The sequence below is a fragment of the Asterias amurensis genome, chromosome 5 (assembly GCF_032118995.1).
Source record: "Asterias amurensis chromosome 5, ASM3211899v1".
Taxonomy (NCBI): domain Eukaryota; kingdom Metazoa; phylum Echinodermata; class Asteroidea; order Forcipulatida; family Asteriidae; genus Asterias; species Asterias amurensis.
In genome coordinates, this window is record NC_092652.1 from 21,194,044 (window position 1) to 21,217,960 (window position 23,917).

General features: G+C 39.0%; 1 protein-coding gene across 4 annotated transcripts in view; it reads left to right on the top strand.

Annotated features, from left to right (window-relative positions):
- LOC139937043 (colorectal mutant cancer protein-like) overlaps positions 1–23,917 on the top strand; it is a 114,837-nt gene that overhangs the window by 49,295 nt on the left and 41,625 nt on the right. Inside the window, exon 1 of one of the 4 annotated variants that reach the window (XM_071932006.1) lies at positions 4,234–5,928. The exons of 2 other annotated variants lie outside the window; for them this stretch is intronic. In XM_071932006.1, the coding sequence (XP_071788107.1) occupies positions 5,851–5,928 (78 nt within the window). In that variant the 5' untranslated portion in view covers positions 4,234–5,850. Of the gene's footprint in view, positions 1–4,233; positions 5,929–9,627; positions 10,257–23,917 lie in introns of those variants that run through there. One more of the 4 variants, XM_071932010.1, reaches the window with a different exon arrangement.

A 23,917-nucleotide genomic window follows, 5' to 3' on the forward strand; every position in this document is an offset into this window, starting at 1 on the left:
AGTTTTGATGAATATTTTCCATTGTTACAAAAACTCTGCTTTAAAGACATTGGACACTTTTGGTAATTGTCAAAGACCAGTCTTCTCACTTGGTGTATTTCGACATATGCACAAAATAACAAACCTGTGAAAATTGAGCTCAATTGGTCGTTGAAGTTGTGAGATAATAATGAAAGAAAAAAAACACCCTTGTCACAACAAAGTTGTGTGCTTTCAGATGCTTGATTTTGAGACCTCCTCAAAATCTAAATCTGAGGTCTCGAAATCAAATTCGTTGAAAATTATTTCTTTCTCGAGAAATCTCTACTTCAGAGGGAGCCATTTCTCACAATGTTTTATACTATCAACAGCTCTCCATTACTCATTAGCAAGGAAGTTTTTATCCTAGCAATTGTTTTGAGTAATTACCAATAGTGTCCACTGCCTTTAACAATCTTATTAATGTACTTCACTGTGATATACAAACTGTTTGTAAACCAGGCACCACTTGCCTGTACTTGAGTCCCAATTATAAGCAATTGAATACTGACGGCAGGACGTTACTCCGTCAAAATTGGAATATTTAAAATGTGTCTCATTTGCATGATGAATGGACTACTTTTTCTCATTTTTTCCCTCCCTTCAATGGGTCATTCATTGACACATATTGCCTCCTGTCGAGAATGCTTTTTAAAGGTACATTTTCAAGACGCCCAGTAACTAGGTCATCCAATCTATGGTAACATTTAATAATAGAGTCCGTAGGGCGTCGCTGACACTTCGCATTCATATCAAGTACCCTGGCCCCCTAATTGCATCCACCGATGGTAGCACAAGGGGCGTTAGAAGAACTACCGAGTGCAGTGATAGAGGGGGGGGGGGGGGGGTATTTTGTACGACGCTGCAGGGCTCGTAACTAACCACCACGGTTTCTTTCCCCGGACCAGGGCTCTGGGCCGCGGTGCATTACTCACCCCTCTGTGCCTTGGCCAGGGAGAGCCCTCCTCTTGATGGATTGGCTGAGTGAATAATGCATTGGTGAAATGTTAGTTGGGTTTGGCGGCGGCGGGGAAGCTACTTGGTTCTGTTAATGCGAGGTGGTTGACCTCGTATCCAGGAAAAGCAAGTTTCTTTATGTTGATGCTGAGATGCCTCTTGTTTAGCATCCAAATTGATTCTTTTTCTGCAGGACTTGGGTTTTCTAATTTGTTCGCAAATAACCAGTGATAAGTTGACCACTGTCTATGCAGATGTCACTTACAGAGTTCCCCCCCAAATAACATCTGTTCTGAATTGAAATCGTTTCAATTTTTTTAATTTTATTTCACAATATTTATTCAGACATAAAATATCTACCATAAAAATAAAGATGATGCTTTTGGGATTATACAAAATGAGACCTGGAATTATGTGGTGGCCACAAAGGTCATGGGCTCTTGCCCTTGTCTCCGCCTTGGTGCCTCTTCAAAAATGTTTCATTTATTTCCTATTGGAAGTGCCCTTTTCAAAATGAAAATGGCCTCGCCCTCTCGAAGATGATAATCAAGGCCTGGTAGATACATAAAATGTAGGTCCTCCGTGGTTAAAAAAAAAAACGTTTCATTAATTTCCTTTAAAAATATCTGGGAAGCTTTCCTCCCCCACTTTTTGAAATGCACTTTTCCCTCCATCCTCAAAAAGTCATACACTTTCTTTAAAAAGTAAGAAGATTCAGACCGATATGAAAGTTTCCTTTTCCATTGCAGGATACACTGCAGGCACAAGGCAAGGATTATGCTCGTGCTTTCATGCCTCCCCCCCCCCTCCTCGAGCCAGGTGTACACACATTGCGAACCCACATACTATACACTCCAAATGAGTCATCAAATCTCTTCACAATTTAATAATATTTTCTCAATCTGTTGAGCTCGTACAGAAACAGAAATTGCAGAGAAAAATCTTGCCAGCCTTGTGGAGTTTTCCTTGTGCACGCTAATTCGTCATGACGTTTCGCATCCTAAACGCATTAGGACCTGTCAGCGCTGGATCACTTGCGACTCAAACTCAGGCTGAGATGCTACACAGTGATTTTTGTAAAATCATTTTTTATCATCGGCGCTTCAAAGAGAGTGCACTATGCCACTCAATTGATGAGGACGAGTGAAGTCTCAGATTCTAAGGGAACCCAATTTGGGGTAACCCAATTTGTGGATCTCTGTCTGTTCTCCTTTGTTGCTTTCTTTGCTTTTTGCTAAAAGTGCATCTGTCAACAGAAATTTGGTACAAATTTGTAGATCTCTGTCTTTTCCTATTGTTTCTTTCAACAGATTTTTTGTACACATTTTTTAGTCCTATATTGTGGAGCTGCTTCAGTTAAAAAAGTAACAAACGATATCTTGCTGGGTGTGGTGATGGGGCGGGGGGGGGGGGGGGGTTTGTTTTGAACAAACTTTAGAAACGTTCAGAAAACCCATGTAATCAGGTATGGACAGGAAAACCTACATGTATCTACATGTAAGGCTCTGTCTGAGGTGGGAATGGAACTGGGGTCCACAGACTTGAAAGTCTGGGAAACAAACCACTGAGCCAACATGATCACCAATGTAAAAATTTATTCCAATACTTAAACACATTAATTAGGTCAACAAGGTTTAACTTTCGTTATTAATTTAAGAACTTTTTATTGCAAAAAAAATATTCACAAGTTCTATGTTCACAGAGACTTTATGAAGCATAGAATAAAATGTATTTGATTTATTTAAATATATGCCTCTTTTGTGTCGACACCCAGTACGAAGGACATTTCCTTCCTCCATAATACTACACTTGTTGTCTTCAAGCCATTTCTGTGACCATAGAGTTCCTTTCTCTATGCTGTTACTATGTAATTTATTGATAGTGGATTTTTCAATAGAGGGCGCTATTGTGCATGACCACTAGTATTGCTACATGTATTTGATTATGTTCAAGTTGAAATGCAATGTTGGCTGCATACATGTACGCTTGTGTGATATGTGTACAATAACATGTGCAGTTGTACTTTGTGCATTATCAACATTCCACTTTTAATTAAGACATCATCTGAATTAACAATTAGGTGCATACTTCAGGCAAGATGTCTAACAAAGATGACAGTACTAGTTATCTCATCTTGAAAATGCTTTATCTTTTACACTATTAAGATTTTCTTCAGCGGAATATTTTAAGAACAAGAAGGATTTGCAAGTGAAATGGATTATAGGCCTACTCATTGATTTGTTAGTACATTATTTCCTACTGGCTCATCTCAAGAAACTTCTGTGGGATATTGAAATATGTGATAAATGTTTCTTTTTATGTAAATTCATTGAAGTAAACTATATGATTTGTATATTTACTCGAACTCAGATGTGTGTAAAGCAATGTGAGTCCTGTGAAAAACAAAATCCACCGGCAACTGAGGTGGGATTTGAACCAGTAACCATATAGCCATTCTAGAGCAGTTGTCTAACCACTAGACCATCCAGCTTGCCAGAGGAATCTACACATTTTTAATCATTTGTTTATTTTACGAGTGGGTAGTGCTTTTTAAACTTGTGCCTTTGAGAGCAAGTTGTTTCTCTTTTTTTCCGGGGTTAAATGGTACCTTTGAGGGCAGATATTGTCTTTGTGATTGATTTAGCTTTGTGTGTTACATAGTTAGTAGCACAGGGGTGGATTTCACAAAGAGTTTGGACGAGTCTTATCTCGAGTTAGGAAGAGTTGCTCGTCCTAACTTAGGACTAGCTGTACGTTTTTTGTTATCTCTAAATCTTTGTGAAATCGACACCAGGCTACATACTCCCAAGGGCGCTGAGATGGCTTTAGAAAAAAAGCCTAGTGATTAGGGGTAATATAATTTGTCTGATGATCGTTCATTCCTGGAATTGTGCTTTATGAGAGCCGTCATTATAAAAGAAGTTCTTCAGGGTTTTTAATTTAAATCATTTTGTTTACTTCTTCTGAATTACACTTCTTGGTCCTTGGTATACTACTATAGGATCAGCTGCAGTGAAGTGTCACTAACTTTGTCAAGTGGAGCCCGTCTGAAAACCCATTTATCATCTATTTTGATGAAGTTCTGATTAATCCCCCTTAAAAGACCGTACACAATGCGGAGTGTTTGTAAAGCTGATGTTGCGTTCATTGTGCATTGGTAAATCATCTCAAGCTGTGTTGACCTTTGATCGGATTTCCAAATCTAATCACGTACCAAACATTCAGTTCTGCAGTGTTAATGAACATCGCTGAGTGTGTTAAATCAAGCTACAAGCAGGGACTTTGTTACAAGCTGCAACCATCAACAAAGTCGAGTGGAACAAAATGTGGCTTTCTGCCCACTAGGCTTGTAGGGGTGTTGAATATCATCAGGACTGCATTCCAGGCAGGGCAGGCAGGCCCTGTTCTCTGCCACTGCCAATTTAAGTTAACAATTAAATAGAATCCTCGCCATTGGCTCTCCACGCTGGACTCCACTGTGGTGGAGTGAAAACCCGTTAGCTTGTTGATCAAACAATTCTTTTATTGGAACCAGAGGACCAACTGATAAGTCAATACATGCAACTGTTCACAATTGCCTTTAAAGTGTACTCGGTGAAGAGAAAAAGCCATATAATACGTCCATATAACACAAGTTTGATAGCTGTGTTATCCCCTGCTTGGTCTCAGGAGCTGCCTTTGTTTGGCTTTGGATTTCAATGGAATGAGGACCATGTTTATACCCTAGTTGTTGTGTTGTTGGACTGCCTGTGGAATCTCATCCTTGAAAGCGATTGTTGTGTTGGGGGGGCTATTCACTACGTAATCCCCTTAGGACAGGGCATTGTTGAGGGAAAAGGGGGAACCCTTTTATTGCTTAGGTCTTTGACATAGCAGTTTACCCCCTGACTGGCTGGACTCTTTTAGCTACTGGTAATGGAGGCTCGGGTGTTGGGAGAATGCGATATCACAACAGATTGGCTGGTGCCTTCCCTCTGTGGTGCTATCGACTGGAAATAAGCAGATCTGTCAGCTGTGGATGTATAGTGGGAATACAAAGTGACAAACCGTGTTTGTAAGTAATGACATTTTCAACATGCCTTCATAGTATTCTTCAAATTTGTTTTCACTGTACTACCGGTACCTGTCTGTACATCACTCAGAGATTTAAGATTTTTTCTGATGTCGTGTTTTCACCGCAAGCAGAATCCCAGATTGGAGTGGTAGAATCTCTACACCAGAATTCCTTCATTTATTCCAAAAGTAATTCCATATGTGCTGTTACTTCCAAACACAAGATTTGTTTAATGTAAACCGATAGCATTTCACAGTGAGATGACAATAATATTCTACGCTGTTGGACTTTGACTGCAGGAACTGACTGGATTGATTACACATGTAGTAAGGAATGAACGACGACGACGCTGCATAGTTGGAAAGCCCCTAACATAAACAATCTGCGATAGATCACGTAGTACACTAAGAAATCTTACGCAATGCTCATAGATTTTGTAACCGTTAGAGTTTTCAAGTACACGGATCAGCTAGACTGAAGAGATGCTAACCTGACCTGGTTTGGATTTGTTCTGAGGAAGTCAGATTGCTGGGAATTTATTGAGTTTTTGTGATTGACACCAAAGAGTGCCTTGCACATTTTTTTAAATCAACGCCTTGGAGTTAATTTTTGTTGTTGAACATTTACCAGCGAGTGATTGAACCAAAAGTTCATTGAAAGATGCAAAACCAACTATGGATTACTTGAGAAGTGTGAGCTAAGTCTAGATTCCCAACACTTAGAAGTAAACCTAACAAAGAGAGAGGTGTTATACACTACCAGGTATGGATTTTGGAGTTGTTTGACGTTGCTGTGGCTACGCATCCCAGCATTTCTTACCAATGTCCAGACCAGTTGTATTCAGTGATGGGTCGTCCTCTGCATCTGACGATTCACTGTATGAACCCCAGCCAAATAAGGTAGTGTACATTTACATAAATTTACATAATTGAATAAATGTAGTTGAAATTGTCCCGCAAGAAAATAGTTTGTCCACACATTTTACCTTAATTTTATCTAAGTGATTACAAAGTCACCACATCAACCATTACACAGGCCTGGAATTACACGCAGCAGGCAACGCAGGCCATGGACTCAATCGCCCCTGGTCGTCGCCTTGGTGCCCCTCCGAAAGTTCCCATAGACTTTAAGATTGTTAATGTTTTCGGTCAGTATGCTCTGATCACCTGATCCATTCTCATGAAGATGATCAGAGCATACTAAACGAAATATTGAGTTGTCAACCACCCGTTATTTTCAGAACCAACACTACTTAAAAGAGATTTCACTTGCATGGTGCTACCTCAAACCTCACCTGATTAATTTATACCCCCACCATGCAAAGTTTCAAATCCTACTTTAAAAAAAAAGGTTGATTTTGCGTCTGGTAGTATGAAAAGCAGAGCGGATTTGAACTCTATTAACAATTTGGTTAAAGGCAGTGGACACTATTGGTAATTACTCAAAATAATTATTAGCATAAAACCTTTCTTGGTGACGAGTAATGGGAAGAGGCTGATGGTATAAAACATTGTGAGAAACGGCTCCCTCTGAAGTGCCATAGTTTTTGAGAAAGAAGTAATTTTCCACGAATATGATTTCGAGACCTCATATTTAGAAATGAGGTCTCAAAATCAACCATCTAAACGCACACAACTTCGTGTGACAAGGGTGTTTTTTTTCTTTCATTATTATCTCGCAACTTCGATGATCGATTGAGCTCAAATTGTCACAGGTTAGTTATTTTATGCATATGTTGAGATACACCAACTGTGAAGGCTAGTCTTTGACAATTACCAATAGTGTCCACTGCCTTTAAGTCAACATGGTTTGGATTTGTGTAGCTTTCTGCTTGGATCAAAGCTTGATGGTGTGAAAAGGCCTCTAGATTAGATTATGCCACTGCAAGTGAACTTAATTGTGTTTTGGGGGGGACTGAGTTCAGTCAGAGCATACATGTAGTCAGAGCAACACACGTCACGAGACTGCTTGATGGTGCCAGTGACGACCACCAAAGAACTCCTCATCAAATTTTTACTGCCTACAAAGTAGACATCATATATTTGTACATTCTTCTACCACAATGACTCACTGATTTTTATGCATTGTTAATGTGTGGGAAAACATGTAGTCATGTACCAGTAGATTTTAGGTGCATGTGAATTTTTCTTTTACGAGTGATTTTTCAGAGTGTCTTCAAGAAGGTTGGAAAGCCCTAGAGGTGCCATCTTTTGTCTTTCGGATATCAATAAAATATGGACATTGTTTGCAGATGACGTCTCAAGCTGTAATAAATGTATGAATTACTGGGAGAAAACAATATGCATTTGTAGGATCATTTTGGGACTGCAATTGCAGTGAAACATTATATTTACATTGTGATTTCTTTAGAACGAAAAATCTTTATCCACTTATGGAATTGGAATGACATTATATGCAGTTTTTTTTTATGACTGAGGCTAACAAAACACTGACGGAAAATTGTCATGGACATTGCAGACTATGAATTTACGACTTCAACAGCAAAGTATTTATAGCACACAGCGTTTTGATTTGAGCTTGTCCTTACACATAATACATAGGGCCTGCTGCTGTATGTTTATGACTACTCACTACGTTGATATGGTCAATAGCGCCCTCTTTTGTCATAAGACTGTACATTGGGTTTGTTCACATTCTTTGTGCTGAGATTCTCTGTATGTGGTGAATATTGCAACAAAGCTTACTGATTGCCTTACAAATTGTTATATTTTAGGCCACAGAGAAAAATCATCCATAATCTGTGATATTGATCCTAGCTAGATTGATTTTAAAGGCCACAAAATATGGAAATACAGAGACAAATTGGCATATTTGGGATTTGGTTTAACTTGGTTTGTTCTTTTTAATTATTTGTTAAAAAGTTGTCTTTAATTTTTGTTATGTGTATATTTGACTCCCCTGAAAATTAAAAACAATCATCAGTTCTTGAAAAGTTGAAGTTTTTAACATGGGGGTAAATAAACTCTGGTATAAACTCATATATGAGCTTGTTGTAATTATGTTAAAAGGGTAAGCCAGGGATGTAGAATCTGTGGATGAACTACCATGCTAAAAACCTGTAATCTCTCTTACTTGTAATCTCCGTGTACATTCCAGGGCCTTTCTGGCAGGCAAGATATTACACTGGTCATATGGACATAATTTCGTAATTTCCACATTAATTCAAGAATTAGAAGTGCATAATTTCTTCATATTAAAAGTTGATGAAATTCAGGCAGTGCGTTCTGTAGTGTATATTAAGTTGATGAAATTCAGACAGTGCGTTCTGTAGTGTATATTAAAATGTAAGATGTTATGTGTTCTTCCATTGGGCTGTGTACTAATTGTGTCTGCAGGAAGTCTACATGTAGCCTCTGTGGCTCTTTTGTAAACATGTGATGTCACATGTTACTTCGCTCTACACATGTACTTTAGACACAATGTGTTAATTACCGTTGTTCACTTTTTGAGAGAATGATTGAAAAGGAAGTATCACTTTCTTGCAAGTGGCTCCTATAATTCCTGTGTGGTCTACCTGATGTAGCAGCTGTAAACAGAGTTTCAAAATAGAGGCACCCCAGTATAGAGTCGTCACTATTGCCCAGTTTTATTTTAAGACTGATGTTTATGTTGTTAACTACACTGGCTTGTGGAATCTCTTGTGTCTCCGAAATGGTCTGTGCCAGTGGGACTCTTTGGAATAAACAGCCCAAATTAAATTTCTGCCAGGGGCATTGTTGACAGAAGGGGGTATAACAACAAGGTACCCTTTCCTTGAGGGATAGGAGAGACTACTTTCAAACAATATGTGTATGGTCATGGAGCGTGGAGGCTTCCTCCTTGTATGTGGAGAAAGCGTAGTCTGCTGGCCAATTACCTTTTTAGTCTATAAATGACCGTTGCCTCATTATGTATGTTGCATGACTGGGCTTGATGCATGTGGAGCGTAGAATGTGGTGCAGTTGGCTGTTTTTTTTTTCTTCTTAAAATCTCTTCATGGTGTTGTGAGAGAGAGAGAGGGAGAGCGGACCATGTATCTTGAAAGTCCACATGCCGCCTCCGCAAACTGAGGTGAGGGAAGTCCATGTCCTTGTAGAGTCTACAAATTTTGTAAATTAATTACACATGATTGCTTGGCAGCTCTTGGTGTAGAGTCCGAACGTGGGGGAGAAGTACATTTACCAGTGCACCATTTGGTTAGGTTCACACCATAGAGAAAGGACATTCACACTGACCCTCACCTCTCCAGGGTTGGTCAGTGGGTCAGTGGAGTGTCTGGATTGTGAGAAATACTGGTGCACCGTTTGGTTGGGTTCACACGGAGTCACTTCTCCAGGGTTGGCCAGCAGTAGGTACACAACCTGGATTCACTTCTCCAGGGTTGGTCAGCAGTAGGAACACAACCTGGATTCACTTCTCCAGGGTTGGTCAGCAGTAGGTGCATAACCTGGATTCACTTCTCCAGGGTTGGTCAGCAGTAGGTGCATAACCTGGATTCACTTCTCCAGGGTTGGTCAGCAGTAGGAACATAACCTTGGATCAAACACTTGAGATCAACATTCTGGATGTGCTAAGGATTATTGGACAGTGAGTCTGTGGTTACACAAACCACACACACACCACGCACAGACATAACACAAGGAGAGCCACATGGCCACATCACACACAGGGACTTGTGATGTCTGGTGCTAGTGCTAGCTACAGCTATTGTGTTGGTGAACACAGCCGTGCGTGTATTTTAATCAGAAGTCAGTGTGTGATTACATCTGTATGAATGAGGAGCTGTGTTGTTCGTCTCGTGTTGTACACGCTGCACAAGTCGGATCTTCATTGAGGTTGGTGACTCTTGGGGGCCTAGGCGCTGATGATAAAAGCTGTTGATTCATCCGATGCAGATCTGTAGATGGATGGATACATGAAGGAAGTTATATAGAGGCAGATTTGTACAGCAGTCGTTCGTTTAAACCATGGTTTAACAATTCTACCTCCATGGTTTAACTAAACTGTCTACACAGTATTGACAAGACTGTCTCAGCGATAAGCTGCTCTTCTGTGACAAGAAGAACCGTATCATTTCTCTAACAGAGTTTTAAATGTTAACTGGATTAGACACCTTGGAGATTTAGACCATGTGGATTTATTATAACTTACTCAGGAATATTATGCTTCGATTAGGATGAATAGTATGCACAGCCAAAGACAGATGCAAAGAGTGCCGCAAAATGAGGTAAGTGAAAAGCGATGCATACCAGCATGTCTGTCTACTAAAAGTTGGTGTCAGAGTTGAATTTTTTTGATAATGGTTTTAATGAGGCATCCCATTCATCAAACAAGAGTGATTACAACTTAGGCTTTTCACTTGGATAATTAAGGATGTAAGCTGATGTATACTTCTAGAAAAATGAGGTTCGTTCCACTATGCTTAGCGGAATTAACCGCATACACACACTGTAGTTCTTAGAGTAATGTATCATAATTAATAGAACTATTGAGTGATATGCAGCAAATTAAGTTTTTAATAACTGAAGTCTTTATATTAATTGTTTAAAGCCATTGGACACTTTCGGTAAACAGTATTGTTCAAGGCCCACACTTCGTGTACCACAACTTATATATAAAATAACAAACCTCTGAAAATTTAGGCTCAATCGGTCATCGGAGTTGGGAGAAAATAACGGGTAAACCCGCCCTTGTTTCCGCACGTTTCGCCGTGTCATGACATGTGTTTAAAATAAATCCGTAATTCTCGCTATAGAGAATTGATATTGTTTTAATGTTTTCTCAAAAAGTAAAGCATTTCATGGAATAATATTTCAAGATAAGTCTTTCACCATTACCTTCTGTAAACCCTGTAAATTATTTGAAAATCTGTGAACTTTTAAAAATAAATTCTGTGCCGAAAGTGTATAATGGCTTTAATACATGATGAAAGCTCTTAAACAAGAAGCAGAATTATTCTTATGAAGCGGGCATTTCCATTACTATATTACTTTTAAAGTCAGCCGACAAAATTGTGAAAGGGCACCAAGTCCAAAACCTGGGCAATGTAGGGCTTAAAAGTGGTAATTTCTCTTTTTCTTGATAAGAGTCTACACATGTACGTCTGTGAACTTCAAGACCTGTGGTTTAAGTTTTCTTGTGAAGGATTATCCCTTCCCGAGGCCTTGCCACTTCTAAAATTCTCCTTTCGAGTAGATGTTTTCTGATTATGACCTTGTAACTGAACCCGCCACCCCCATAAGGGAAGCAAAATCAAAATTAATAAAAACGTAGAACACTCGAAGAGAGTTTGAGAAAGCGGGTCAGATTCAGATCAGAAGTATCAGTTTTGCCATCTTAACCTTTGACTTCTAAATATCAAGGGATGCATAATTTGTCATAATACATACCATCATTATACAGTAATAAGATTTCTGAAGCAATAGTCCCCAAGCCTCTTCCAATACTTCTTGAAACGGTGAAACCTTTACAACCCATATTGAGATCATTGTCAAGCCGCACTGCTTAGTCCCCCCCCCCCTTTCTTGAGCAATGTAAACTTGAAGACATCTGTAATGTATTATAACCATCATCTAATAAACTAACCCATCTGTCTGGTGTTTACAGCAATTGGAACTGGCTGGCCCCTATGGTAGTAGCCATATAAGGCAGTAACACATTGAAGAATTTTATTATCATCATTCACTGCCCCTCTCTCTCTGAGTTGATTATGATTAAATTAACTGTCGTTTCTAGCCATGTTTGTTCACCGTGAACTGTGAACATTTGGTTGGTAAATCATTGTATCTTTTTAGTGGCAGAACTCTGCACTCTTCTGGGAATTATATGACGGAATTCTCATCATGCATTGTCTGAAAATTCTGATTGATTAGGTAGTTTTTTGTTTGGGCGGTTGGTTGCTTTTTTTCCCTTTTGCACATTGGAAGCTGGTTCCCTGAATAATAATAATAATAAGAATAAGAATAATAATAATGCATTTATAATGCGCCATCATGAAGCATGTTGCCCTTGTGTAATATTTGTGTAGGTGTTAAGTAGTTATTTTTTGTGAATAAGAAGTTCAGCATTTTCAATTCTGAATAATTTCTATAGCTGCCACAGTACATGAACACTATTCGAAACATCCATAGAAAGCCTTTCATATTTCCACTCTCCTCTTTTTTCAACTCGTGTTCTGGTCATTTTCCACAGGCTTTCACTTTCACAATCATGACTCTCTTCGTCAGTTTTCGAAAATAATAAATAGATAATACAAAAAAAATTATGGACACAATCTGAATGCTTTGCATACCACCAGTTCGATGTTCCGTTTGACTGAGTTGGCAAAACACGGTTTAATGATTTATGAGTTATTGTAGCCATGGCTGACAATTTGAAATGATGTGCGCTCAATGAATAAGTCAACATCACGCTGTAAATTGGAGAATGGGGCCCCCTCGTCCAGCCCTGAAGAAAGAAAACACTATCCCGGAGATTTGTGTTGGTACAAAATTCACCTCCATCGCCTCCAAGTTTAAGGGAAGGATAAACAACTGGAGGGTTTCATTCTTTGGCAGTGTGAAAACTCTGAAAGGCATTTTTTTTATTTTGTGGCAATTTTTACGGGCAGCTGATTGAGAGGCAGAGGCAACTGACTGCACTGCATGTCAAAAGGAATCACAACCAGTGTTGTAGCTAGACTAGTTTTAGTGATGGGCTCTAAATCCAATTTGGTCCACAGAGGGCAAGCGGTTCAACAAAATCATTCATGTTAAGATATTGGGCCATCATTGCTGAAGTGCAACCTGGGAGGAATCTGTGCTGGGCAGCACAGTGTATTTTGCTCAGAGTGCTGGGCAAAATTTGTTAGTTCTGGGCAGACCCGCCCGGCACCGCCCACCGTGGCTACAACACTGATCACAACATGAGCACAGGAGAGATCTTTCTAAAATTCTACTTTTAATTTGATACCTCCTGGGTATCAAGGATGAGAAATTTCAGACTCTTGTCTTAATTTCAAATTTCTTGTGTCTAGTCTGACTTAACATAAGAAAAAGTAGTTTTTTTTCTCTATTTCATGAAGAAACCATGCTAAATTTATCTATAAGTGCTAAAGATACTGTTCCCAAAAGCTCCTTGAATTAAAGTTTATAACTCGAGGAGTTTACTAACCTGCTCATATTTGCTGAGCATGTCACTTCTCTTCAATCAGTATGATCGCGTTGAAGAGCATATTATTTGTGCTTAGCAGTCAGTAAGTTTCTCAAAACCATTTCAAGCTGCATGAAATGGTGATTTAACTGTGGTCATAATAAGTGTAAATGTTGGCCTTGTGCTGTGTCATGTGAATTTAGGTCAGAGGTTAACTGTATAATAAAAGCAGTCTTTACCACTATGTGCTGGTTGGTTGAGTCAATACAAATGTAGGTACTACAACTCTTGTCTGAATGGAAAGGAATTTAAAGACAATATTGACTTTATTTCTTAATCATGACTCTGGTTTTGATATCTACTGTTATGTACACATCATACTGCATATATGTACGCAGCGCCTTCTCGTTAAATAACGGCTACATGTGCCTAGAGGCCTACGTACACGTGTACATTAATATGAACATGTGCATGGATGATAAGATTTTTTGCCACCTAAACATTTCATACTGCTCTTAACATCTTGGTTCTTTGCAAAATCTGAACCAAGATATTTCTCATCTTAAAACATGAGAACAGTTAGTCGTACTACGCAATTGTAGGCTATTGTGCTCTGTGGTATTACGCACTCAACAATATTTATTCATTTCCATTTATTCTAATGGCTTCCTCTAGATGTATTTTGTGCTGGCTTTCCAAATGTTCCTGTCCAGCATGCAGTTGCCTACGGTCAAGCTAGAGTCCTCCCTTGTATAGCGTATAAAATCCTATACAAAATGTATCAGTTGCTAAATTCAAAATCATCAATAAAATTGCTTAGCAGTACTAGCATTTATTGTGCGCAAAACGTGTCCACGTTTTGCTCGTTTTGCTATGCAAAATTTTCATACAAAATTGGTCCCTTGTACGCACAATGGCACAGTGCACTACACTCTAAAATACCCATAGGAAGCCTAGACACTTGTAATGTACCTGAGGTTCCCAACTATGTGTATCAGTGGGGACTGCAATTATAACCGGGAGCTTTGAACATGTCACGATCAAAGCTACACAAAAAATGATTTCATCATAACCCGGGGTCTATGTTTCAAATCCCAGGTTGTATTTCTTGTCATTTTTTGTGTTCTAGATTCACGAGTTTCTGGTTTCATTGTCTATATCTTCATTACGATTAAAGCTATACACAAAATAGGGAAATATTTCATCGTAGCCCGGGGTCTATGTTTCAAATCCCAGGTTGTATTTCTTGTCATTTTTTTCCCCTTCTAGATCTTGAAGAAGAAGGATTGTTTCATTGTCCATATCTTCATGGTGTCTGTTTGCGGGTTCGCTTTTCCCTTTTCCCTCCAGAGTCCCATGGTTCATTAATGACGCGGGATGGAGGGGTTGCTTTGAGTTTCGGTTACAGCATTGCCCGAGGGAGACTACCTAATTTCCCGCACCTTCAATTATTTGCATGTGTTACTCGTTTCTCGGCTCGTACAATGTGGCTATATTTAGAGCAGGATGCAGTGCATACACCATGGAGGGAACGGTTCAACTTACATGCATGTAAAGGGGGAGAAACACTTCAAAATCTATTCCTCTATTTTGGCAACAACAGCAACAGCACAACCCAACAAAGTTTGTCTTGAAGAGTTACGACTGTGTTTGCTGCAGGCCTGATACTTAGCGGATGCAACGGAGGCGATTGCCCCCATGCCCCCTGGTCATTTTTGCCTTGGTGCCCTTAAAATGCTCCAGTAGAAATCTACAATTTCCTCATAGGGTGCCCTTTACCAAGGAGAAAATGCCTTGGTACCCTTGCTCTTTCAAAATCGAAGCATACGGGCCTCGTCTGACATTGTTTTCCCCGAATCTCCTTGTTTTCCCCTGAATCTACCTGAGGCAGTACATTACTCATGAATGGTTACTTGTAATATGGAAGATTGTTATTTACATGTATGATGAAAGGCAGTGGGACAAAGCGTCTGGTGAACATTAACCACCTAGCATGATTTTTGTATATTAATAACTGAATGTATAGTTAATAACAGAAAATGTCAAACGGAACTGTAAAATAGGCTAATGGGCATTCAACATTTTACAGGCCTACATGTTCGAGTAATGTTTACAGAAAAAAAAATTCTGGGAAGATTTACAATTGCTATAACAATGGTTACATTGTACTATAAAAAAAAACAAATAATTTTTTTATGATGCACACATTTACAAATAAAACTGTCCAAGCCTTGACTAGGAACTATTTATTGTATTTTAATTGTCACATGGAGCCAATTGAATTAATATGTTTCTACAATGTTAGTTGGTTTATATTTTTGCCCCAAAAACCTAATGATATTGGGTTCTGCACTTGTTTTGTTGATGTGTGGAGCAAGTATAATGTGACCAGCCAGACTAACTACACTTCCAGTTCCAGGCTCAAATTTTAGACTTATACCTGAATTTAGACTTGTTTGTATCTGCTTAGTGACAGAAATAGTCACCACCCCCTCCGATATACATAAATCCTGCTCTTTGATCTACTTAGGCCAACAAAATAAATAAAAAATACCTGTTGATCATCAGGATTTTTCAAAAAAGAGGAGGATGAGGGCCTTACTATTAACTAGTTACTATTTTTTTTCTCAAGATGGCCGCTTAGTATTTCAAATCAAACAGGCCACCAATTTTTCAGTTTGAACCCATTGCAAACTTATTTTATACCTAATTGGTGCATGAGGACCTGTGTTAACACTACTACTGTATTAGTGTTAACAGGGGCGGATTTGTAAAAAGATTTGCTGGTATTTTAGAAGAGATGGAGGAAAAAAAATAATTTGTTTTTCCTTCCCCCCCCCCCCCCCCACAAAAATCGAAAAATATCTAATAGTTAAAAAAAGGATGCAGGCGGGGGCGATCAACTGGTATTTTTTTTTATTTGGCCTTTATAGAACTCTTATATACATGTATGTAGCACTAAGGAAACCGTTCACAGAAATGCCTTTAATTCTTTTACCTATGTTAAAGGGTTACCGAAAGGTTGAAATGCCATCATTTGAATATACCTTCTAAAATTTAGACCATAAGTTTCAGACTTTTTATTGGAATGACTCTCACGCCTCTCCCCTTTATAATATACCCAACACTTTTTAATTAAATTTTTTATTTAAAAGTTTGACAGTTGCACAGTACATAGATTTTTTCTGCATCGAAGGGGCACAAATCACAACATGTTCACCACCTTTAACAAGTAGAAAACTGCAGGCGTAATGATTAGCAATGGTAGGAGGTCTGCTCAGCTCAACACCTCCGTCTGCAAAACACCAAGTGACTCCCCAACCTGAACAATGTAGCCACTGTTAGACCAGGATTTACTGAATCTTTCATTTTCTGACATTTGACTCTGATAAAAGGGCCTCTTAAATCCTGTGTGGTTTTGAGTGACAAATGTTTTTCTGTGGAGTTAGGTTTTGCCACTGGCCTTTATTACTGCTGCTGTATATGTTGATAATACTGGCTGGAATGGCCGATTTACCCAGATACACAGCAATAAAATCAGCGGTTTTCCAGGATCAGTAAATATATTATGATGCTTGAGTTGTTCCTTTGACCTCAAGTGTGGTAACCTTTTATAACTTCCCCAATCAACATGACATGATTTTTAGTTTGTGGTTGTTCTTGGAGGTTAGTCCAAAGCCACAACAAAAGAGAATTGCCAAAACAAAGGCAGTTGTTAGCTGATATTGACCTAGACCAAACTGGAAAAATCTTTCAAAAGTCTGCTTTGTCATTGTGCACCTGTTCAATAATTTGAGATACTACTCTAAAAATCACAGCAAATGCTCAGACAAACGCCCTTAAAGGCACTGGACACTATTGGTAATTACTTAAAATAACTGTAAGCAAAAAAACTTACTTGGCAACAAGCAATGGAGAGCTGTTGGTAGTATAAAACATTGTGAGAAATGGCTCCCTCTAAAGTAACGTAGTTTTTGAGAAAGAGGTAATTTCCCACTTGAATAATAAAAAAGACTTCAGCTGAAGCCTTTTATTATGCATCTGAAGACCCAAAGTAATGCAACAAGGGTTTTTTCTTCATTATATTCTCTTGCAAATTCGATGACCAACTGAGCCCAAATTTGTACAGGTTTTTTATTTGATTTTGGGGGTTGAGCAAAGAATTGACTAGAGTGGGATTTGAACCAACGACCTCCGGATTAACGTGCCGGAGCTCTACCAACTGAGCTATCTACATGTGTAGCCCTATATTGGCGGTGTCCCTATTTTGTCAATATCTTTGTTTGGTTTTTTATTTGATGCATTTGGATACAACATGTGAGACTACTGGTCTTTGACAAATTACCAAACATGTCCAGTGCCTTGAGTAGTAAACAGCCAAAATAAGAATGTCTGAATTGAACATAGTTGTGTTTGTAAATTCACAGTTTAGTGTCGCAAGTTAAAAAACACAAAATTTCTGATTGACCTCATCAGACATTATTATAGACCACTTTTGATGTAAAAACCATCAAACAGAAACCAGGTGGGTTTGTGGTTAAGAAACTAGTGACATGAGTCAGATCAGAGCTATGTATTCCATGGTATAAACCACAGAAGGAAAGTACCGGAAATGTCAAAGGGTTGTTTGGGGCCTTTTCTCAAGCGACAATTGCTGTCATATGTGTTTAGTTGACAGGCTTGCTGTACACATGTGCTTTTATCATGTAGGCAGGGCTCGAATTTGGGGGGGGGGGGGGAAAACTCCACAAGACTGAGGGAACTTTATTGATCCTCAGCAATTTTAACCTTGACCATGAGATCTCTGTTATTAATGGAGAACACTGATGGTACCCTACATGTACAGTATTCAATCAATAGTTTGACCTGGTACCTTGTAATAAAGCCTTGTCTGAAGTAGATTTTTAATAAAGTCTGGTACTATGACCACAAGAAAAATGACCACAAGTAAACAGTGTTTATGGTGTTTGAAGCTTTGCACGGTGTGGAGAATAAGAGCAACTATAAATATAAATATTAATAGTAAACTTGCGGGTACAACCATGGGTAAAAAAAAAAAAAGACACTCTTTTGAGGGAGTGGTGGCTCTGAAAAGAGCCGGTTTGGTTTGGTCTGGACGTTTCGAACAATACCCGGCTCTTTTCAGAGCCACCACTCCTTCAAAAGATTATTATTTTTTTTTTTTACCCATGGTTGTACCCTTAAGTTTACTATTAATATTTATATTTAGAGTTGCTCTTAAACAGTGTTTACTTGTAATCAGTCTGAAATTTGATTCCCCAGACCAGAGGCAGTGTTTCTATACCCATAGAGAAAGGACCACCACAAATGGGCGAAGCCTCACGTACCTACTACCATTGTAGCATACACATTCAATTAAAAATATGTTATGGTTCGCCATCTCTTACTTCACGATGCAATAGGTCATTCTCCGAACCATATGATAGAGTAACTACTTCTAGTTACGTGGTCATTTGTGACTAAAATCGTGTCCGCGTTAGCAACTTACGGCTATGGCTGTATTGCTGCGTCATTATGCGTTGAAGACTAGAACGCCCTTAGCCAATTCGGAGATGGCGCAAGCAAAAATTAATTTGAAATTAATATTCCATTGAAACCTCTCTCCCTTTTTTACACGTCCTCGCATCATGTAAGATATAAGTCTCAAGTACATGTCTGTTCCCGGCCTCCCTCCCTCCTTCCCAATTAGCTAATACTGCTTCTGTTATTAATGATTGATTAGTACGCGCTAAAACTACTAATGGAAATCGTTAGCACCTCTCCAGGTCCGGGTCTGCTCGGATAATTAAGAACAGTGAGTGCTCATTGAGGTGTTTCGGACATTGATCGGCACGCGCAAAATCAATATTGGTTGGGTTGGTGTCTGCAAATAGGTCACACTTGAGCGATTCTGACAGGGCAGTAACAATACAACTAGGAGATTATCATTGTGAATTAACGTGTTACCTGGGGTTAATCTGTTTTGTTTGTTAGTATAGTTACAGTTCCGTGTTATCTATTGCTGTTTACTTTGATTTGATGAGACAGACACATAATTTGCTACAGATATTAATATCTGATTCAAGTCGCAATCTGGTTATTTTGATTTGTGATTTGAAGGCATTTTGCATGGTGGAGTATCACTATATAATGGGTGCGTTCGATTAGCTTCCCCGGGTCGACCCCGGTGTGTGGCGTTTTCTTTTTCCAGGACGCACATGTGCAGATAATTACCCATGTTCGTCCTGGGGAAAAAAAACGCCACACACCGGGGTCGACCCAGGGAAGCTAAACGAACGCACCCTATATTTTGTTTGCTGTTACGCCGTGTGGATAGTATCTTCTTTGTTGTGTTGAATTGTTCTGATTGGGAAAATCAGAAGACCTCCTTTTTCTCGCAAGATTTTGTTGGCCGCTGATTAGATTTGGAAAACTGGGAGACAAAGACATACTTAGGGGAAGGAGCTTTTTGATGTGTCAAACCATTCATTAGTAAAAGTGTTTTAGTCCTACCCTGCCCCCCCCCCCTCCCACTCTGGTTAGCCTCTGTTCCTCGGTCAGATCTATACACAAACCAAGCCAATGTATTTTGCCAGGAGGGTTGCTGCGGTTGTACATGTTCCTGTACATCTTTTAGAATTTAAAAACTATTCAAAATCTTTTAGAATTTAAAAACTATTCAAAGTTAGCATCGTGGTCTCCTTTTTTCAGCTTACAGACAAATTTGTTGACAAGTTTTTCAACATTCTTGCTAAAGCCCCCAACCAAACAAGGTATTTGCTAAACAAAATAAAACCACATGATCTTCAGGTGAGCTGTCACCACTTGCAAGGGGCCAGCCTAACAAACAAAATATTTTTTGCTGACCAATCTCTTCTGGTTGTCTCATAAATCTTGCTTTGTCCCTGAATTAAATCTTAAAGTCTCTCTTCACCTTACCTGCAAGGACAAGAAAACATTGCAGGTAATTACTTCTCAGTTCTTATCATTCCTCCTGCCCTGGGATATTCGTGTAAGGCCTTGGATCACACATTTTCGGGGTGGACAAAATTTGAGATGAGATGTATGTAAATGTTATCAGTGTTTGTTCATCATATTTGAGTTTGTTGAACCATAGAGCAAGATCCTTGCTTTACATCAGGTCGGGCGTGCTCGGCTGTCTTTGATATGTTTCTTCCATCTTTCTCTGTCGTTTGTAGATCTTCGAACCTTACTGCATTGGGTATCCTCCATCAATCAGTCAATATAGGTCTTTTTTGGGGGGCAACCTGGTGTTTGTCCTTCCACAGGGTTGGAAGGATACTGAGACATGAAATTTGTTTGGGAAAATTGTCATCTCGTTCGTCCCTCTGTCCCCCCCCACCCCCACCCCCTTCAAATAAATTTAACCAATGCAAGACTGATTGGGAAAATAAACTAGGGATCAGGTTAATTGAGTTGTTTCTTTCCTTGACTTTTCACCTCTGTGGAACCCGGTTCGAATCCCACCTAAAATTGGATTCGGATTGAGTTTTTAGTCCTACCTGGTTGCGTGGGTTTTCCCCCATTTGGGATTTTCTGTATCAACTACAAAGTTCCATGTTGCAAGCCAGGAAAAGCCATTAAAACCTATGAGTTGGGAGAACACATTGATCAAAAATATCTGCTTCATTTGAGGCATTACATATACTGTGTTCTTCAGTGTATAGCACACATTTAATATTTTGTCAATATTTAAAAATTTAAATTTGGGATGGGTGAACGAGTCAAAACTAATTTTTAAAAAGATCTTAGGGAACGATTTCATCCAGCAAGTTTGCACAGCAAAATATTTTGACTGAACCGATTTTGTGCACAGTAAATGCTAATATTGAGTAGCAATTTGTGATTTTTGAGTAGCAACTTATACATTGTGTGTAGCATTTTTTCTCTGCTATACAAGGGAAATCGTTCACTGAGTCTACATTGTCAAGATTACCGGTAGTCTGAATGGTCTCTTTATGCATAACCTTTTCTAGCATCTTTTCTTCAGAAAGTGAACATGTACTTACAATACAAATACTGCCCTGGGATGATTTATTGTTTGACGATGTGACAGAAGATATGCTCGAGAGTCTGAATATTCATCATGTTTCATGACACATCCAATCCCTCTCTCGCTTTCTCACATCCCCACGCTTTCTCACATTCTTCACTTACTGGCCCTGGTGTCTAATAAGTCATCTGTCAGCGCATGTTTGTCACATTCTTTTATTGGGCATTTCATGCCTAAACATCAGCTCTGACTTTGGCCAATTATGGCTGCAGGGGGAAAGAACTGTAAAGAGATGGGAGGTAGTTTGAAACTGGAGCTTCTCAAATTTCTGATCGAACTCATCAAGGACTGTTGTCTGTGTGGTTTGAAGTGTGTCTGTGTAAATCGCACTCTTCTCAAAATAGGGTCAATCCACTCTTGAGAAGGGAAGTTAGACGCTTTTAATTTTGGGGGTGATTTTTTTTTTTTTTAAACAGCACTTGAAAATATCTGGCTGAAAAAGGAACTTATATGTATATTTTCAACCTAAAGAAGGCTTTTGAACCTGTTAGTGTTAAGTGCCAAGTTACATTGTACTCTTATCCTAGAGAAAGCTACACTGCGCTAATTCTAAGTTACTCCTGAATTGAACGTTAAAGGAACACGTTGCCTAGGATCAGTCGAGTTGGTCGTTGAAAAGCGTGTGTAGCCGTTTGTTATAAAAAGCATGGGTAGAAAGATGTTGTAAAAGTAGAATACAATGATCCACAAAAACATGCCTCGAAATTGCACGGTTTTCCTTTTACCTCGTCGACTAACATGGTCGGCCATTTATGGGCCGACCGTGTTAGTTCGCACAGTAAAAGGAAAACCTCGCAATTTCGAGGCATATTTGTGTGGATCGTTGTATTCTACTTTTAAAACATCTTTCCAACCATATGCATTTTATAAAATACGGTTACAAACGCTTTTTATAGACCAACTCCTCTAATCCAAGGCAACGTGTTCCTTTAACCAGGTTTCTGTCTAAAATCTGTGCTTTTATTCAGGCTTCTGGAACATAGTGTTAGCCAGAGGGGTGTGTCTGACTCTCTGGGGGTCTTTTGGACACCATGTTATGAATTTGGACACCCTGTCTTTTTCTGTCATTTACATATTAATGTACTGCAAGTGAACAATTTAGACACACAGTTTTAAACTTGCAGCAAATTTGGACACCCTTTTACCATGGAGCTTTTACCGAATCCTGCTGAAACCTTGCTCTGGAACAGGCCTCTGGAGGCCCCATTCCAAGGCACTTTTGGTTCATTCATGGATGCTAGAAATAAATGCTGAATTGAAAGTACAATTGAATGTTTCTATCTATAGAACGAGGTTGTCTGCTCCTCAAAAAGAGACTTGCATCTCCACAGAATAAAAAAAAAAACTCTTTGTGGAAACCCAGAGTTCCCCTCAACGCCGCCTTGCATTTGTTTACGTCTCAGTACAGTCCAGTGATTTCTTTCCTTTCCAATCTCATCACCATTTTCTGTTTGAAAAGTTGCTATGTGCCGCGGCTAATCATGAAAAAGGAGGCAGTTGCATCACTGAAACCTAAATTATATAAGTCATGATGGTTGTATAATTGCTCCCATTTTTTCAGGAAGAAAACTCATGAATGGCAGATAAAGAACTCCTTCAGATTCATCAGAGCTGCATTTTGAATTGATATTGCATACAGGTCCAAAAAGAAGTTGGCGCGAAAAGTAGGGTAACTAATAGATTGGCAAATACTCCAAAAATTTTATTACTAATAATGACTATAAAAACTTACCTGGTGAGAAGCACTGCAGCTGTTGATAGTATAAACGAATGTGGTCTGGATAATTTTTCACCCCAGAACCAGGGAGTCTGAGAAATGATTCATGCGTGGAATCATTTATCAGATTCCAAATGGGTCGGGGTCTGTTTGCAAAAGCTGCTGTCACTGCGCTTAACATGAATGGGTGAAATATTCTTGTGAAAATAACTTGAAAGTCTTCCTTTTTTCTCTTTTTTTCCCCTGCAAGTCAGAGACACTGTATTCTTTTCACATGTGACTTTCACATTCTTTCTTTCATGATAATTTTGCCTATAAATCAGCATAATGTAAACAAAACCAATGAGCTTTTAGTTGGATTCAAGCATAATTTCGTTAAAAAAAAGAAGTGATTTTGAGTTATGAAAAACCCTGCAAAGTAGCTGCGCAAAGTTAGTCTTGATCTTCTTGTATGCGTTGTACATTTGTGTAGTAAGTATATTCATCACCCCCGTGCAAAGCCTCAAATCCTCACATACTTCACATTGCAGTTTTTGCAGCGCCCCATCTTGAAGTCATACTGGTCAATTGGATTTGGAAGCTATGGCTGCATAGTTTTGAAGAGCAAAATTTTCCAAGGAATGAAAAGGGAATATTTTTCTGAAGGTCCTATCCAGAATGAACTGGACCTTGGTTAAAATTGATGCTGGAGTGTCTGACAAGGCAGTGGAATGCTGATGGTTCGTGGGTTTGTTTTTGTTTTTGCTTTTTCTCTTTATTTTTTTGTCTCTCGTGTGAATTCTGCAAGATAAATTCTCATGCAGGAAACCATCTTCTGCATGCAGATTTTTACTCCTTATGTTCTGCCTGACATCTTGTCATGCATCTTGACCTGAAGGACAAATTTTTATGTTTTCTTTTACCACTTTCTTGTGTCGTCCTTGGTGTTCACTTTTCAGGCATCCCGTTGAGTGATGTGCAAACTGAT